General features: G+C 35.5%; 2 protein-coding genes across 3 annotated transcripts; one reads left to right on the forward strand and one right to left on the reverse strand.

The window, feature by feature from the left end:
• Positions 1–99: 99 nt before the first annotated feature.
• mettl8 (methyltransferase 8, methylcytidine) lies at positions 100–9272 on the reverse strand. 2 transcript variants are annotated; one of them, XM_035957465.2, is made up of 11 exons: positions 9136–9268; positions 6449–6625; positions 5873–6029; positions 5582–5673; positions 5120–5475; positions 4968–5017; positions 3175–3235; positions 1662–1801; positions 1145–1251; positions 940–1005; positions 100–429 (listed from the first exon to the last, which is right to left on the reverse strand). In XM_035957465.2, exons 3-11 carry the CDS (start codon positions 6022–6024, stop codon positions 275–277), a joined length of 1179 nt encoding a protein of 392 aa, XP_035813358.2. In that variant the 5' UTR covers positions 6025–6029; positions 6449–6625; positions 9136–9268; the 3' UTR covers positions 100–274. The 2 variants fall into 2 exon arrangements, with proteins under 2 accessions (XP_035813358.2, XP_023146504.2); XM_023290736.3 differs by lacking the exon at positions 6449–6625 and having other exon boundaries at positions 9136–9272.
• dcaf17 (ddb1 and cul4 associated factor 17) lies at positions 9211–17090 on the forward strand. Its single transcript, XM_023290742.3, has 14 exons — positions 9211–9344; positions 9432–9535; positions 10182–10272; positions 10376–10512; positions 10622–10700; positions 11242–11331; positions 11418–11525; positions 12052–12154; positions 12288–12430; positions 14713–14822; positions 14951–15035; positions 15199–15282; positions 16480–16635; positions 16719–17090. The coding sequence occupies exons 1-14, from the start codon at positions 9216–9218 to the stop codon at positions 16824–16826; spliced, it is 1527 nt and encodes a 508-aa protein (XP_023146510.2). The 5' UTR covers positions 9211–9215; the 3' UTR covers positions 16827–17090.
• The last annotated feature ends 2313 nt before the right edge of the window (positions 17091–19403 follow it).

Genomic DNA, 19403 nt, shown 5'->3' on the forward strand with positions numbered 1-19403 from the left:
CTCAGCGCCCCTGTGCCTCACAGTGTTATCTCACTATAGTCTATATACTCGTGTCTGAATATTAACACAGTCACATATAAAACCAGACAACACTTCTGTTGACAACACGTTTCAAAAGTTTATTGCAAAGAGTTTTGTTGCTGCGCACACACACACACACACACACACACACACATATACATACATACATACATACATACATACATACATACATACATACATACATATATATATATATATAAAGACTTTAAATACAGCTGTGAATGACAGGGTGTCAAGATGAGGCATGTGGATATGATTTTCTGTACTTGCTCTGCATCCACACCCGCCGCATTACAACTTTTTTTCCTCGGTTCACTTGTAGTCGTTTGTCCTCCAGATTCTGAATTTCTTCCAGTCCAGCTTTGGAAAATAAATCATGAACCTCTTCTATTAAAACAAAACAAAAACACACACACAAAAAAGATCATTCTGAGTTCACCTCACCCAAAAAAATGTGAAATTTAATGTAGACTCTTGAAATTGTTATAATGGTTTGGATTTTTAAATGCTGTCTTAATGGCAAGTTGTTCTTTATACAAGTGTTTATTTGCTACAAGTTTGAAAAAGTGGCACAAAAGTGGAATCTTTTATATTTTTAGAATTAATATTATTATTATGAATTGTATAATCACATTGTACATTTTGTAGACTTAAGGATTTCACAAACAGTTGGGAATACAATTTTGTTGGGGGAAATTATGAGAATATTTAGTTATTTATTGGCCAAAATGTAGTCAAGGTTAAAAATACTAAATCTGAAAAGAACTAGAATGAATTAACATGTATAAAATATTTCACCAATACCAAAAAATACAAAAAAATAGCTATAGACCTGCCAAAATCTGTTTACTTCATGCAGAAAATAAAAATGCAGATTATATAGAGAAGTGAAAGTACCTTTTGTGAAAAAATATACACAGGTTCCATCTCCACGAGTGTAGAAATTCTCTGATAAGCACCGTCCTGATAAAAGAAGATTAAATGAGTAGATAAAAATTGTCAAAAAGACGTACCCATAAGCACAAACGCACACACACAAAAGTATACAGAATAGAGAACAAATCAGCTCACGTCAGTAGAATGGTAATATTTGTCCACTCACCCTTCTTAAATCTGAGTTGCGAGAAGTCGTATCTCCCATAATCACGGAAGAGGAATATCCCTCCGTGTTTCAGGTACGCGGATAGTCGGTTCACAACTCCCTGCATTCTGCCAATGAAATATCAATAAATGGACCAATAATGTTGCATGTTAGGTTTGCAGCAAATGAAGATCGAAGCAACCATGGACAAAATGTGTAAATGACTATATTGGAATATGTTCCCAGGCATCAAGACATGTAACAAACAGCTAAATGAGCAACGTATTGCAAGCTGGAATGTTTTGAAAATACAATGCTAAAAAGCCAATTTAAGTGCATTTGTAAAAAATTAAAACAGCTGATATATTGCAAAGTATATATTTAGATTCGTATTTGGGCTTTGTGATGACATTCAGACAAAGCCCTGGGAATGTGAGGGTGGGCTGGGAGGGTTATTGGGGTTGTGGAAGGGGGGAAGGGCTGGAAGGTGATAAATGACATCAGGCTCTCCCATCTTTGTGCTCTAACCTTCACCTACCGCTCTGGATGAATGGAGGAGAGCACAAAGACTGCCAGAATAACGTCCAGGCTCTGAGCCGGAAAGGGAAAGGAGGCCATCTCCTCACAAATGTCATGGACAAAGGCATGACACACAGAGTCATCGTAGTCTGGGTGGTCCTGTGAGAGGCACAGAAATTAGGCTACGTTCCCAAGAGTGTCATTGTCACAGAAAGTAAACTGCCAAATTTGCTCATATCCATACTTAAGTTACTGTTTAGTGTTTGTATTCTGTTTCCCTTCGTTATAATACTCCATTTTGACATTTCACAGGTTTTTAAAGAAATCTTATTTATCTCTTCTCTCTTGTAATCACGTCTTTATCATATTCTTTATGATGTGACTTAACTGTTTCAGGGGCAATGTAAAGTAACCTTTGCACCGCTTACATAAGTGGCCACGTACAGGGAAATTGTGTATGCTGTAATTTTGGACACGCTTTAAGTCAGGTTACAATGGAAACATACAGTATATTACTAAAAACTAGTTGATACAGCAAAACGTATGCTACAAACCTTTTCTTCTAATATTAGAAGGAATTATCAAGTAAGGTAGACAATGTAGAAATGTCTTTCTATGTAACTGCATTTTTTAAAAATTATTAACATTGTCATTAAGTATTTATTTCTGATGCATGTATTTTGATATACCACTACCACATGTATTTCTTCCTCTTCAATCCATCAATATCAATTAGCTTAATCAAGAAAATACATTAATAATGGCACAATGTTCACATGTGATAATGTCATCTCTTAGGCGTTGCTGAAACTACTACGTGTCATAATAGGATATATAAACTACTGAGGGGTTTTCATTTGATGCTAGTTTCTTTTGCCTGCATCTCATTCGGAGACAAAGTCCTCACAGATCTACAGATTAACTCAAACTGTTAATAAGACACAACCACTGCAATGACCCTGACATTTTGGCTTCATGCCTTTATTTTAAGAAGAAATGACTTGTTGATTTGTTAAAAAGTTCAGTCAGCTTTAGACATTCAGGTACAGTAAATTAACAGAAGTAACATCCCATTATTTTTAGGATACAAATGTAGTCAGATTGGGGCAGATGAGTTATTTGCCAAACTCTTAATAAATGAAAATTAATACTCCAATCTAAAATTGATATTTTTGTACAAATGACCCTGTGCAAAAATATCATCTACAAAAATAACCAGATTCTACTTTCAGTTTCTTCCCATACAGGCTGAGCTGTGAGGCGCTTGGTGGTACTTTCACATTTGTCTAGTTTGTGAATGAACAGTGGTTTCAGCTGTAAATGATATGGATCATCATTCAGAAATGCTGAAATATTGACATTAACAACTTTAATCTGAATATATTAAATGCAATTCTTCATTAAATGTTAATATAACCGAGGTATTTTTGCAGTCTATAGCATGTTAAACTACCCATGGATTTTGTAAAATTGTGGTTATTTTGCACTGATACAGTAAATATGTTGCATTTTCATGCCAACCAAATTCTTACCTTCACCAGCTGAATGGCACGCGGGGAGAAGTCACAGCAGTACAAAAATGAGTCAGTTTCTCTGTGAAATAGAACAATCAACTTAACAACACTGACAACCACAAGCACACAAAACACAAATAGTACATTTCAGGAGAAAATCATTGGAGGGAAGTTCAGTTATTTTTAATTTTGGTCCAATAGTGCTGTCATATACTGCCAGTGACATTTAAGGAAGCTGTTAATGTTTTAGCGCAGTCAGCAGGCAGAGCTCTGGGATCTGTACTGAACAAAGTTAAGCCTTGTGGTAATCTCGGATTCCATATTTATACACAACTACACAATTCATGTGTCTGTCCGGTGTCTGACTATGCTTATGGTGTTTGGGGCTTCCAGGAACATACAAGTTGTAATACAGTGCATCATAGAGTGATTCTATCATTTCTGTGAGTCCATAAATTTACTTCAGTTCTGGTCATTACTGGAGATATGGGATGGGAACCTCCAAACATCAGACCTAAATGCCAAATGCTTCGCCTTTGGAATAGACTGATGAAGATGTCCAGTCAGAGAATCACAAAAAAGATATTTAATTGGGGCATCTCCAATTGTCACCCAGGGGCTAATGAGCTAAACTCTTTATTTAATTTGAACAACTCGTCATTTATTTTTCATAATAGGTTGCTCTCTGATATTCAGGAGATGAGGAGTCAGATGTTTCTTAGTGGTCTGTTGATATTTGGAATAAACCAACATTTTTTTTAACTTATTGTCTTATAAAGGCCACATAAAGTGTGGAACCTAATGTGAAGTATAATTTAAGCAGAGATTTAAGACAGAGATCCCTGTGTGCACAGTTACACTCAGGAACATTGTCATTAGCTTTAGAGACAGAGAATGAGGTTAATTTTATGTTTTACTGTCCTGTATATGAAGATACCAGGGAGGTACTTTACAGGAAGATGTCCTCTGTTTATTTTGATTTCTTTTGGTTGGATGACCATGAAAAATGTGAGTTATGTTTTAGAAGGGGGAAACTATTTCATTGCAGAATTTCTTTGTCAGGCCTGGGATAAAAGGCAACATATTTAGTTTGAGGACTGAGCAGCAGAATAATATGTGTTTTGAATGTATTGCTGCAATGCTGGTATATTGGTGTCTTGTAAACCCATGAGGGTTGGACACGCTTGTGTGTATGAGACAAAAATAAAGAAATCAATCAATCAATCAATCAGTAGTGGTGAAACACCGATGAAGCAGTTTTGTGACTATTTTTTTGGATGCCAAGGAGACTAACTAAGCTTGCATCATGTCGTTTACATCCTTTTCAAGCAGATTGTTACAAGTACACACTGAACTATGAAAAGAAATACAGAAATCAAGAGTGAAAAGTGTTAAATGGGAACTTTGCCCATTTTAAACTATAATGGAGTTTTTATTGTAATGTAAGGCTGACTATGAATACCTCAGAGAAATTCCCACTAAGTGTGCTACATGCATGTTCTCTACTCAGTCAACAATAGTCATACAAACTAACAGTCACCCTCGCATTCACAGCTACAGACAATTTAGAGTTACCAATTAACCTGAGCATGTTTTTGGACTGTGGGAGGGAGCTGGATCAGCCGAAGAAAACCCAGGCATGTGCAGGGAGAACATGTAAACTCCATGCAGAAGAACCTGACGTGAACCAGGGATCTTTTAGCTGCAAGGCGAAAGTGCTAACTACCAAGCCACTGAGTAGCCCATGACGATAAAACGTTAAACCTAAAAAAAAAAAATTACATTTAAATTTGTAAAATACATTTACTCACTTGATTTTATTAACAATGGGAAACACACTGTTACCAACTCCACATCCAACCTGCGAAGAGAAGAAAGGCCAAAGCAAATTTGTCAGTAGTTATTTAACATAGTGTACATCGCAACTGTAAAATAAAACGATTAAATAAAGCATTTTTAAAACCTCCAAGATCCTGAAAGACGCATGGTGTCCAGGAAAAGTAGAAGTTTGTGTTGCAGCTTCATTTGTTTCTTGTGCTGCTTCTTGACAGAACTCCTGAAAGTGAAAAGTGTTTGTATTTCTGTTGTGGAGATCGATGTGTTGATTGTGTCTGGTCTCTGTGTCGGTGCTCGATGCACTATGTAATGGGATTGTTGCTTGCTGATGATCCTGACACATGTTTGAGTCCGGATCTTCTGCACCTGAAGGAAGCAGTTCTGGGAATTCTAAAAACAGCCACCTGCGATCTTTGAAGAATTTATCCTGGTGCACCTCGTAAAACTTGTCCCAGTACTGACAAGCTTCTGTGTCGAATTTACCTGAATGGATGGAAAGAAACAGGAACATGTTTACTATGTTGAGCCACATAATCCCAATCAAAACTATTTTAATATGTTAAAATACATTGTGGGAATGCATTCCTGCCTTGTTCCTTTAAAGGATGCTGTTCACTGGAATTTTCTTCTGCCTTCTGCCGTGCGTTTTCTTCGTCCTTCTCTGTCCACTGGACATGATCCCTAATACATAAAGAGTATTACTATAGCAAGTGGTGAACATAAATATATCTATTTAACTCACTGACTCACAGTTTGTATTTTCTGTTTATAAGAGTGGGCACACCTTTACTGAAATTCTGAGAAAACTTTCCTCAAAAAACATCTGTCCACAGTAAACATCAACATATGAAATATTTTTTATTAATATTAAGTCACAAACCACATATTGTGTTTAAAGATGTCATCAGGATTGGTCAGAATTCGTGAACCCAGTGGAGCTGAAGGTCTTCCTCCAGAGCTCTTTAATCTCATGGACAGTCTGAGGAAATCTGTAGCCAGTTTGGCTACAGAGAAGCTCTGCAGTTTATGCATTTAGTCTGTTAAAGAAGAAGAGTTGAATATAGTAAACACAGTGCACCTGTGGATACAAAAGACTCACTGGAGCTGGAGCTGTTTGATGCTAACAAAGTAATGATAAGAAACAATTTGCAATTTAAAACTACATAGTCAAACATAAATAATAAGTAAATTATAAAGAACAAAGACAACACAGAACAATATATTAAATAGAATTTAAAGAGCATCATTCACAGTTTTTGTGATCCTTGTGTAGTTGATCATGTTATATTTCTTTGTCACACAGTGAATTAACAAGCTGCTATTAAAAAAAAACACAGATTGATGTTTTGTGTTTTTTGGACTGAAGATAATACATTGAAGAAGCTTTTTTAAAAGTAGGTTCTGGTGAATTAACACAAGACTAAAATACAACAGTAAGAGCACCTTGCATCCTTACCTGCTATGTGATGTGGATCTTTTGAAATGTTTAATTCCTGAATTTATGTAATTGTTAAAGGACCATCTTTAGCCAGACTTCTGAATTGTTGTCCTCATTTCTGATTTTTCCAGTAATTCAAATAGAATGCCATGGGTTCAGCAACAAATGCTGGAGGGCATTTAAACCAAAGGGCACCTATCGAAACAAACCACAATGGTATACAGAAATAATGGTGAAGCATTCAACAAGCAAATGTAGACACAGCAGCTTCAATAGCGTGTTTTATTGCAGTGTGATATTTTTAAAAACAGCAGAGAAAAACAAAACATAAGGTCATTTTAGGATGATAATGTCTTGTGAAACAGAAGGATGAAAGTGAGTCCCCTTACCTTAGCCCGAACCTAAACCTAACTGGTTATCACCTAGGTCATGTAATCTAATCTTCAGCAGTTTAAGAACATTAAAAACTCACAGTGTCCAGGCATTGATAAAATAAATTAAGTCTAAACTATACTGGAAAGATGAAACACTTTTCTTCCAAAGGATATTCCCTCATTTGGTGTTTTGATGAGAGACTGCTGTCAAAAAAATCACCAAAATGTTCCATAGATGTTCAACTTATCTGAGACCTGGTGACTGTGACGGTCATAGCATACGTAACTTTAATTCTCATCAAACCATTTAGTTACTCAGGTCCAGATTGAGTTTTCCTTTCCTCCCGGTTTACAATACATCCATTTGATAGAACAGTGCAGACTAAAAACACGAGGGTGTCTGGTTTGAACAAATCAAAGTAAATATATATTATGTAGCCTCAGCTGAAAACAGGGAGCTGAAACAAGCCTTTATATAACAATTTGACTCAAAAACCCACCTATACAGATGGACATTTGTATCATATTTTACGTCTCCTCGAGTTTTTTATTATTTGGTCAGTCCATCTGAAATCATATTTTTCAGACAACTCTACTTGATCATTTTAGATTTTCCTAAAAAAAATTAAAGCATAAAACATGAATATTTCTAAAGATATTTGTGAAATTTTGGCTGAATATATTCTATACTTTCCTAGATTAGGTTTTATTTTGTAAAAATTGCCCTTCAACTCACTTTCAGCACATTATTCCACACATTTAAAATTTGAGGTGATGCTTAAATAATATTTCAGGAACTTTCGAAGATAAAAGTCTGAATCTTTCACCATTATTTCTCTTGCCACTGATTCTGAATCTAAAACACTGCATAAGTGCTTCTAATAGTCTTGAGGTGAGTTAAAATATGAAAAAATAAATAAATTTGAAGCAGAAATAGAAAGTCCTGTCTGAGCATGAGCTCTCATTAGCAAAAAAAAAATAATACAAAAGTCAATCAGTAATATTTTCTAAACCAAGTGTAGTTGTATGTCACAGTAATACAAACCAAATATATAAAATACTTTATATTATGAAATATTTGATCACAAGAATGAAAAACAATTATTTTCAGATAACATTCATAGCTCAGTAGGTATTATAAGTTGTACCACAGAAACAAAAATGATGATAAAAAGCTCTGGCAATTTAAGTTGCCAGAGCTAAGCTAAGAAACATACATATTTTGGATATTGAGACATTCTTCATTTCAAGACCTTGGTTAGGAGGAGACTTCAGCATATTATAATCATGATTAAATACATAAATATGTTGGGATAGTGGGATTGTTCTAATAAGAAATGTCCATACTTTGACACATAACCTGATGAAGTTATGCAAAATTTTAGTGGTAAATTTATTCTAATTAACATCTCATTCATATTTTACCTCAGCCATATTTAGAGAATTTTTGATCTACTTCTCTGTTATACTAGATTCTGTATTAAAAATGACATGATGAGAGATGACAATGAAAATGTCAGGCTTTAATCTTAAATAGTCACAGAGATCATCCAAACATAGCCTAAAAATTTCAACTCACAAAAAATATGTTTGAAATATGTCAACCAGCAACTTTTCAAAAACAAAATTATCTTGGAATGTACTCAATACATTCAAGTAAAATTTCATAAATACCATTTTAAATATTTGAAGTTTATGATAAAAGTTTTAAGCAAATCAGAGCTGGTCAAGCAGAAGCTCCCTGACAATTCATTGTCTTCTTTTGATGTTTTGTAGCTTTTTATTGCTTTGCATATTCTGATGTTTTATAAAGCACCTTGCAACTCCAGTTCTGAAAGGTGCAAATGAAGTAAAGTTTATCATTCTTGTTATTATTACCAATATTGATAAAAAGGATAACATAAAATGGGGTGGTTTGTACATCTAAGTTCAGCGCTCTATAGATCGAAGGGGGGCTCTAGAGTTCGTGTGCTTCCAGTTCCTCCGTAGAAGAAGAAGCTTGTGGAAAACATGGCGCGGGAGAGGTGCTAGCATTAGCGGCTAACTAACGGCACAACATCGACCGAAATGCGACGTTAATATCCACCGCTTTAACATCGTGACTGCCGATTACACTTGTTTTTCTTACCTCTGGGCAACTCACCAGAGCATAAAACAGGACATATACAAATTCTGAATGAAGCTGGGGACATATTAAGCTTTTTGAGGCCAGTATCGCTATTATGCTAGCGGTTAACTTTTAACGTTAGCCAGAGCTGCAGTGAAGGAGAGCAGTGCCGGAAACATGAAGCTTAGCAAAGAGAAGTAACATCACCGGACTGGAAACCCTACCTGACTGTGGATGTGCTGTCGGGGTCACCTCAGCTTGTTGTCACTTGACATGGTCTTGTAGAAGAAAGTGCCACCTGCTGATGGCGCCATACCGGAGAAAGAGAAGCGTGAACGCGGCTGAGCTGCTGAGCTGCAGGAATAGAGGGATCCATGATGCTGGGACTCTGATGAGACACAGCATGAAGGTCCTGAGAGGAATCCTCCTCCAGGTAATGGAAGACACACTGGGTTAAATATACACTGTAACTACCTTCAATTAATCTGTTACTAAAGTCGGTATTTTTGTCACATTGCAGGAAAACCGGACTTTCTTTAAAGTATGGAGTAAGACCTCAAAATCCCAAATAATGTACGAGAATGGCAAAATATACTTTGAAAACTACCAGAAGTGCTACAGTAGGTGAGTATGGAGAATTAACTTTATATTATTATCAGTCTTTACCTTATATATAATACTAAGTAATACATCAGAGCTACAGATAAATAGCAAAATAATTTTTATGAACTTTTTCTATGTTTATTTTTATATATTTTTTATTTTTTGCTTATATTTGTGCTCATTTTCTTTTATATATATATATATATATATATATATATATATATATATATATATATATATATATATATATATATATATATATATATACTAATCAATGTTTTTGCTCATATTTTTTTTTATATATTTGGGTCTTACAGGGTTAAGGGAATCTTGTTCATTTAAGTAGAGTGAAGACAGAAGCATAAAGTTACTGTATAAACATACACGGAAAAGTAAGCTTTGGTGCATTTTGTAGTATTGTCCATAGAATCACGCCAAACATGTGTAAGATTCATTATACCATATTAGTTTTGCTTTGTGAACGGATGGTAGTTGCAAACAGAGATGTATAAACAGAGAATCAGGTGAGTGTCCAAGAACTTACGACCAAATATCAGAAAATGCATATTTTGTAGTGTTCACGTAACGCACTGCTTAACAACAATGACAGTGGAAAAATAAATTGCTTACACCATGACACACGAATAATTGCATCTTCTAATTTCAGTGTTCATGCTGAGCCTCAGAGGTTGTACAAATTGCCTCAGAGGTCCAAACAAGAGAAAATTGAAGATGCCTTGCTGTGTCAGAGTCCACTTGTAAGTAAAACAGAACTACTTTTTTCTAAATTAAGTTTGTAGATGTGTTATTGTTGATCTTACAGATGTTAACATTTGTTTCATCTGTCTTTCTTTCCCTCAGGACAAAACATTACCTTCTCCTGCTGATCATAAATCCAGCCTTTTGGCTTTGACGGCCAACAACTGGCTATATCGCCTTTCAGCTGAAACAGGAAAAGAGCTGCAGAAGGTTTACCTCTCTCCAAACTATAAGTTCAGGTATATTCACGACTCTGAGTTCTGTATACATAGAGATTACTAATGTAATTATCAGTTTTTGTTTATTTCGAAAGATATACTAACTTTTCAGCATGTTGTTGTTTTGTAGATATCTTGGCTGGGATGTTTCTCAAGAGATATTTTATGTCAAATCTGTTCAAAAGAAAGAAACACCATTAGCTAGACAGGTAAATGGAATTTATTTATTCATAATATATGTGCCATAATGGAGAGAGACAATACGGTTTATAAACAATATTAAAATCTAGGCTCTTACTGTACATATTTTGAAATAAATATAAAACCTTGTAATTACTAAAATATTTGAGTATCACTAGTCAAAAATTGTGACCCTTATTATCGGTTAGCCTTTCTGCTACGCTTTAGATGCACTGATTAATTGTAAGTTTTCAAGATAATTTTCATTTCATTTAAATTTTATAACCTCCTAGATCTTAAGATAATCTTCTCTAATTTCATGTATTGGCTAACCAACAGTCGTAAACCCAATACATTCAGTTTACAATAGTATGAAAATCAGGAAAATTAGTAAATCGTTGCATTCAAGGAGGAACTAGAACCAATAAACCTTGGCAGTTTACTTTGTAATTGTCTGATTTGAATCGATTAATTGAACAACAGTTTCATTTTACTACTAGCCCCACCAGAGGATCGCTCATGTGTTAAAATGATGTAAGGATTTTACCATTTGCTTTTTTTATTCCACAGGCAGGTTTCATTCAGAACACAGTGATGCACCTGGCCATTTTTAATGTTTTCCCCTTGCAAATTGTGGGCATTTTGGAGATCAACAAAAAGGTGTGCAGATATGTTTTTCATTCATGTTTTTTAAGTGTGCCTTATGGATGTCATATGTAAATATAATGTAAATGCTTTTCTTTCAGGCATTTGGAAATGGTGTTACTGATGTTGTGTTGTCTCAAGGTGTCCTTGCAGTGTCTTACAGCAACAAGTCAGTGAAGCTGTACAGCTTTGAGCACATCGTCCAAAAGGTTTGCATTAGTTAATGCTGAGTTTACTGCACAGTGTTGAAGGAGCAGTTTGCTCATGAGGAGTGGACCAGAATACCTGCTGAGAGGTGCAGAAGTCTCATTGACAGTTACAGAAATCGTTTGCAGTGATTTCCTTAAAAGATTGTGCAACAAAATATTAAGTTAAGGGTACCACCATTTTTGTCCAGGCCTGTTTCATGAGTTTATTTTTTTTTAAATAATTTTGTTAAACCACGGTTCAAAAGCGATGTCTGATTTTCACTGGTTAATTTTCATAGAATTTTTATTAATTATTACTTTTGTCAGATTCAAATTATTTCTGTGACCATTGTGGGTTTTTCTTTCATTAACCGAGGAGTACCAACAATTTTGTCCACATGTGTATTTATATAGTCATTGCATCCAAAATACACTTCTTAAAAAAAACTGCAGCTATAAATATTTACATATTTAGCCTTTTATTATTCTTCTCACTCATCTTGCTACTTCATTTTTGTCAATCTGAACAGTATTTTTCTTGTTTCAGTACTTGACAGAGAAGTTAACGCTTGGAAAGCAGAGTGCACTACTTGGAAACAAAACAGTGGGAGATGCTCCATTTGGTATTCCATTAAATATTCAGATCACAGGTGAGTCCGTTTTTTTTTTTAGGTCTGGAACTGTGGTGCTTTTGCGTTAAAGATTTTTTAAAAATACTTTGCCACATCTTGTGAGCAAAAAACAAAGTAAGCTGAAGGTTCTTTATTTATTCTTATTGCACAGATTCCCCTCCGGTGCTTTTCGAGGTGTCATGCTCTAATAATGGGGTGCAGATTGGAGGCTACCCCTGGCACTACATCTACACACCACCACATAAACGTCACAAAGGGACTCACCACATCTGTTCACTCAAGGACAGCACTATGGTATATTCAAACAATCCTCTTCACTATAACATCACATTTCAGTAGGAGTGGAAATTAAGGATCAACCAGTATGGGTTTTTCAGGGCCAATATTGATGCAGACTGTTGACAATCAAGAAAGATCAGTAGTCACTATTTGGAGTCAGTATACATTACAGGCTAAAAGTTTGGACGCAAGATCAAATTTGTACATAAACAAGATCATAGTTTCATTTGCATACTTTGTAACAAAATAAACACGATTATCATATAAAAAGTCACTCAGCAGAATGCATTTTTACTATTATTATCAGGTATTTGTATCTGTACACTTGCTTCTCTACTCTGCTGTTTCTTTCTAGCCATTTCTGTTACAGAGATATGGACACAGTTGAGATTTATTGGAATTTTTGTATGCAAACTCTCAAAAGTCAAAGAGCGAAAGTGAATAATGCAAACTGATTTGTTTTTTTCCTTTTGCGCTGAAGTTGTGACTCTTGCAAATCAACTCTAAAACTGAGCCCTTCTTTTCTTTTGTTAACATTTATTCAGCAATTGTCTGGTAACATCAGTGTATCCCTAAAGGTAAATTGAGGAAAATGGTGCATATCGATGAAATCAAAGTCTGACCATTCAGTAAATACATCCCAAAATCCATAGAATTCAATCTGGTTTTTAAGAAAGGCAATGGGAACAGAAATTTCAAGTTGCTTTCAACTTTTGGCCTGTAGTGTACATTACATGTTATATTTTAACAGCAAGTGATAGCAGGGAACGTGTCATTAGTAAACAGGATTCTTCAATAATGAGGATTACTGTAGCTGAATATGCAAGCTAACAAAAGGAATGATGACATCACAGCATGGTAGGATGCTAGGACTCTCTGTTTACTGTGAGAGTAATAAATGTCTCCTATTCTCCTGCAGTTACATCTGCTGTTCTTCTCTGTTTTGAAAAGCATTCACCATTCCATCATTTTTATTGTCAATTAAGGTCTAAATATTAAAACATTATTAGTTACTGTTTTCCGGACACTGTTTTGGAGAAATCTGTAACTAAGTAAACGCAGCTGATTTCCTGATTATGGCGACGGCTTGTGTTTCTTTTTCAGTTTTGCAAGTTATGTCTCTGCTAGAAAGACATTGCTGAGACCACAGAATGATTACAGCTGGAGATGGAGAGAGGCGGCTGCATCAGACGCAAAGTAGCGCATTTAAGTTATCGATCCCTAGTGGAAATCTGAGTGCTAAGTGTAACACATGCATGACCAGAGTAGATAAATAGCCCCAGTCCTGTTGTGGGATAAATTTAACTACTGCCAAATTGTTCAGGGTCCATTGAAAGTGTCAGGGTAAGAAGGGCCACAAATGTTTTTGACAGTCTTTGCATTCAGCTGCTGGATGGAGCGGGACAGAACAAAACCTGTAATCACTGTTCAAACCCCGAAGAACTACTTTTGTGCTGATCTTAGCTCCATCTGCAAAACTGGCTTCTCTGTATTTTTTGCTAGATTACTACGGATTTTGTTTTTGATGACACTACTCTTTTTTTTCAGTAGAGACAGTCACATCCCATTTAAGCACCAGCTGTTGTCACTTGTAAAGATTTTGCACAGCAGAGTTTAAGGGAAATGCATTTACGCCATTGTTTTCAAAATAGTAAGCAGGAGACATTATCAGCAGAAACCTTATTTGTCAAGTGTTAAACAATACCATAGCTCGCCTTTAAGCTCTAAAGCGGCATGTTTCACAATCACATTTAGTCAACATTACAGTTAAGCTGTACTTACACAGGCAGTTTTGGGTGGAGTATCACTTAAAGGGACAGGTTTTGGTCTTTCTGAGCTGCTTCTACTTCAAGGAAATCCCCTATTTGTGTTCGTTCTGAATGGCTAAACTGGAAGGTGGGATGAAAAGCCAGGGGGAAAGAGGGGCAAGATGTGAGAATGTTTAAGAAACAGGAATAACTGCATACTTTAAAACAATCTCTGCATGGAAATGTTAAGAAAGTGGAATTGGGTTCACATAGAAAGTGGCTCAAATAGTTAATAAAGACATGTAGTGTCTGACGCTATCCAACCCTTTCACGTTAGGACAGACCATGAAAATCTGGTTTCAGTCAAGTGATGCCTTTTCTACACTGTCGTCACATTCAAAGACATGATTTTCTTTTGAGTTTTTATAAAAACTGCAAAAGTAAACCTCAAAGTTGCTATGCAGTCAAGGTATTGAGCACAGATTGCTATCTAATTAATAACGTGTAGTTACTGAGTTTGTACATTGTTTTGTATTTTTATGAATTTAGGCAACAAATGGAATACAGAACATGAACTGCTGCTCTCTAGAAAGTGACGGGATTTTCTTCCACCCTGATGACTCAGGAAGAATCATCCATGTTGGACCTACCACTATAAAGTGAGCGCTTCAGTCAACATTTACATAACATTTAAATGAAAACTGTAAGACGGCAGTATCGGCATTATTTGCATGTACATACTATTTCATTCAAATGTTTTGTTTGTTTTTTTTCCTCTTTACTCAAGTGTCCTAAAAATCCTCGGTGAACTGAATAGTGCTTTGCCATCAAAGGTAGTCGAGGATTTTTCTATGTCAACCCAGCGAAATGAAGTAAGTGTAATATTTAAGTGCTTCAGAGCCTTACAGTGCAGATTTAGTTCGTTATTAATCAGCTGTATAAGTTTTTAATCTCTATAGTGCAGAGTGGGATAGAACATACATGTATTTTCATCATCTCAGAAAACACATTGTTTCTGCTTTCCTTCTACTGCAGCAAGCCCCACAAGTCACTGTCACGTCATCAGGCCGAACAGTGAAGAGGAGATTTCATCAGCTGGACGATGACCCATGTCAAGAGGTGCCGACATGATTACACTTTTAGAACTTGAAGCTTAAAATGTACCAGCGCACAGTGGGGTGCAAGAAAATTACATAGACAAAGTGTGTGTGGATTATATCATACTAAGAAAGCCAAAAAGCAAACCCAGTGTTGTGTGTTGGTTAAATATATTTGATTATATTGTGTTTTTTCCATTAGCAAATCCCACAAAAAGACTCAAAAAAATGGTTTGATCCTAGTATTGCCTGTGCATTCAATGATCGATGTAGGTCGTTTCTTTTCTTCAAAAACTATTGAAAGACACATAAATGAGCCACATCGCTGCACTGGCCTGATTCTTTTATGACAAACATGGACACTATTTTATCTTTAGTCATTCCCGCCTTGGATTATCATTTGTAAATTCTCACTTGGAGCAGCCAATCCATGGCTGAAAATAGACCCAATCAAATGTAGTTTTTACTTCTGAGCAACCAACAGTGTAAATTGTGATTATTTTACTTTTGTTAAAAAAAATAATAAATAAATAAATAAATACATTTAGGACAGTTTTTTTTTTAATTGTACATTGAGTTTCAATATTAGGCATACAAAACGTATTTAGCATATCATATTGGTAAAATTTTGCAACAACTCTGTGTATATCCATCCCAGTTTTTTAAAAAAAACTCCTAGGATCAGATCATTTAGAGTCTTTTTGTGGGAGTTGCTAATGGGAAAAAACAAAGTTTTCAGGCCTCGAATATTTTTATACATAAGAGAAAGTTTCCAGGGGCATTCTTTTATGTATTTAATCAAAGTCAGACCAGTGGTGACTAATAATACCTGCTAATATACTGAGAACATATTTATATTTAAAGTAATAAAGGGTGAATGAATCAAGATGCTGGATTTCAAACATCACATCAGGTGTTCAGTCTTTGGAAATATTCCATTTTATATAAAGCACAGAACATTTGAGTAGGGTTCTTGATGCCTTCAGTACTTTTAACTGTGCTATGAGGTTTCCTCAGGGCATATTATTGTTGGATATTGTTAGAAATGTGCATCTGTAACCATCTCAAACACTGACAGCAGAGTGCTGATCATGTCTCAAGTGTGCTTGTATATTTTTGCACTAAGGGGTTAAATGTAACCACTGAAAGGCAGTACAGAAAACTTCTGACGATACTGATGATTAACAGGACTCACAGCAACAACCTTTTGATGTTTCAGACTTTCCGAATGGTGGAATATGAAGACGAGCTTGACCTTTTGGCCGTCGTGATAACTAACGGCAAGGAGGGAGAAGGAAAAGCTCACATCCGACTGCATGACAACCAGAGCGGAAAACTGCAGCGAAGGGTTGATCTGGTCGAACCTTGGGATGAGGTCAGTAATTTCTCATGAATGCACCAAGGTCAGGCTGAGTAGTCTGTGCATGGATTCATGGGTGTCGTTATCTTTTGTTTCAGACTTATCGACACGAAGTGCTCTTCGACAAAGACACAATTGTTCATATTGAACAAAAGAACACCAGTTTCTGCTGCCACGTCTACAAACTGAAGACCACCAGAAAATAAGTGGTACATAACTGAATTGCAGCTGCTGGAAAGCATCAGTGTTCACTTTTAAGATCTTTTAACTGTTTCAAAGTTGTACATCTTTTCAGTTTTATTGATAATGCTGTTTTTAACATCCACATCATTGGATATTTTCTTTTTTTATGATTTACTCTTGATTATGTTGTTGGTTTTATATAAATCACTGTAAGTCTGTGCACTAACTGTCACACCTACAAACATTTTTTTGACTTTTTCTAAAATTAAATGTTCTATTTTTCCAAGTTTCTGTGTATATCTGCCTTTGTTTTTCTTTCCATTACACACATCCAAATAAAAAGCCGTTCAAAAGTTGCTCTGAGTCAGAATCGGAGACAGTTATGCGGTTGTTTGCTTTTGTTAGCAGGCTGGTGTCAATCAGACCTGATGAAACCTCCCGACACAGTCCTGATGAAGTAGGTTTCACAAAAGTGATTTCCCAGCTGCGGTGCTCTCACACAGATTGAATGTGGCGACAGTGTCACGAATGATTGTTGCTTGCAAATTGCAGATCAGTTTGCAGGGCTCTTTCGCCGTCAAGCATGGCTTGCAAATATGGTGTTGTGATTGATGAAAAGTGCCTAAATTAACACGAGAGAAAATGATCTTCTTATATATAACCTTTACTTACACTGAGGAGCAAGAGGCCTCTTACACATTTACATCAAAAAGAAACCAACAAACATTACAGCAACAGGAAAAAGAAAATGAGATACAGTAAATGAAAACAGAACAGCTCTGAAAGTTACACACAAGCATGTGTATAATATTGTGACAAGAATGTGTGTAGCTTAGATGTATTTTGCCCTCATACACTTCAACAAAAATATAGTTTTGTTTATAATAGATAAGAGTAAGGTTTTGGGGATCTTTGGATTTTTGTATGATTTAAGGCACCAGGAAAGATTTTTGTCTCATGTTTCAATAGTCCCAGCCTGCATATTGTAGCTGTCAGCATCAGGGATACTTTATTATTAAATACACTCAGTTTACAGTGTTCATCTAGCTAAAATATAAGTACACAATAGTGCTGCCTGGATGATATATTTGTTCATGTTTTTTATGTTTTTTCAACTCTAAGGTCACCGATGACACTGAAGTTAACTTAAGATTTGCAGCTTCAGATTCAGCTTAACTCGGTTCAATCCACACTTTCATGTAAGATATGTTAGGTAAACCCTCAATACTGCCTTCACCTTATGATTTGTAAAACCTTTATTTATAAAAATGCAAAAAAGGAATATTTTTCTCCTTTTCCTCAAATTAGACTCATTCCAGATCTTTAAACCTTTACATACACAAGAATTTATTTGATTTGTCAAACCTTTATTTTTCTTGTAAAAATGCAAAACAAAAGGAGATTTTACAACTTTGATTTTTTGTTAATTTTTTTTTGCATCTGAAATCGTCAAATTGGAATGAGACTGATCTACAGAGACTAATAAGTCTTTAGTGAGTGTCCACCTTCTCCACTGAAGTGGAGTTAGATGAGCACTGAAAGGGACCCACATGCAATAAAATTCATAACTTATTTGTACATAAATGTTACCCCTGTACATAGACCACCCCTGCTCCTCGTCATCTCCCCAGCTCTTCACCTTATTCTAACCCTGTGGCAATAAAGTTGACTTGACTTTAAAACAGTCTCTGATTTGCAAAACCTTTATTCCATTTGTGAATATGCGAAAAGTACATACTTTTTAATGGACATTTAAGTGGTAAATTTTAATATAATGACCACGTTAGACCAAATTTTGATTTTCTATATATATAAATTCTGAAAAAATGAAATATATAGGTTTATCAGCTGTAGACTTGTCCTACAGAAGCTAAACAGTCTTTAAAACAGTTTCTGATTTGTGGAATGTTTCTTCCACAATTTCCAGCCTTCTTCTTTATGAAAATTCAGAAACAGGAGAATCCATGCTTATCTGTCTTTTTATCTATCTGGACCAAATGGGACCATCAGTCAATCTGCTGCCACCATTTACTTGCCAAAAGCAGTCAGAACTATCCCATATGAGCTTGAAGAACATTGTGTAAAAAAAAAAAAAAAAAAAAAGAACATTGTGTAACATACAATGTGTCTGTTTAATCTGTATAACAGATATTAAAATATGAATATCATAATTTTTCACTCCCTAAAATTGATATCGGTCCTCTCAAAAAAATCATTATCAGTTGAGCTCTAGTACGTCATCATAATTTCTAGGAGACAGAGTTATTAGGATTGGTCCTGGGGGATTATAAATGAAATTTTATGTCAATCTATCCAACAGTTGCTGAGATATGTCCACCATCAGCCACATCACAAGCTAAAAATCCACAGGCAATTGTGGAAGTGACCTTTTTTTTCTATAGACTATTCACAACTGGACTAGACTGCCCTAAAACACAGTCTGTGGTTTGTGAAACAATTCCTGTAGTTGTAAAAGAGCTCCTCATCTTAAAAACAGTAGAATTAAACTGCATCACAAAGTGCAGATGACCACTCAAATCAACATCAGTTTCTGCAAAAACTGAGCTTTAAACCCTTTTTTTGTGCCTGATCCAGCTGAA

Source organism: Amphiprion ocellaris, chromosome 11 (assembly GCF_022539595.1).
Source record: "Amphiprion ocellaris isolate individual 3 ecotype Okinawa chromosome 11, ASM2253959v1, whole genome shotgun sequence".
Classification (NCBI taxonomy): domain Eukaryota; kingdom Metazoa; phylum Chordata; class Actinopteri; family Pomacentridae; genus Amphiprion; species Amphiprion ocellaris.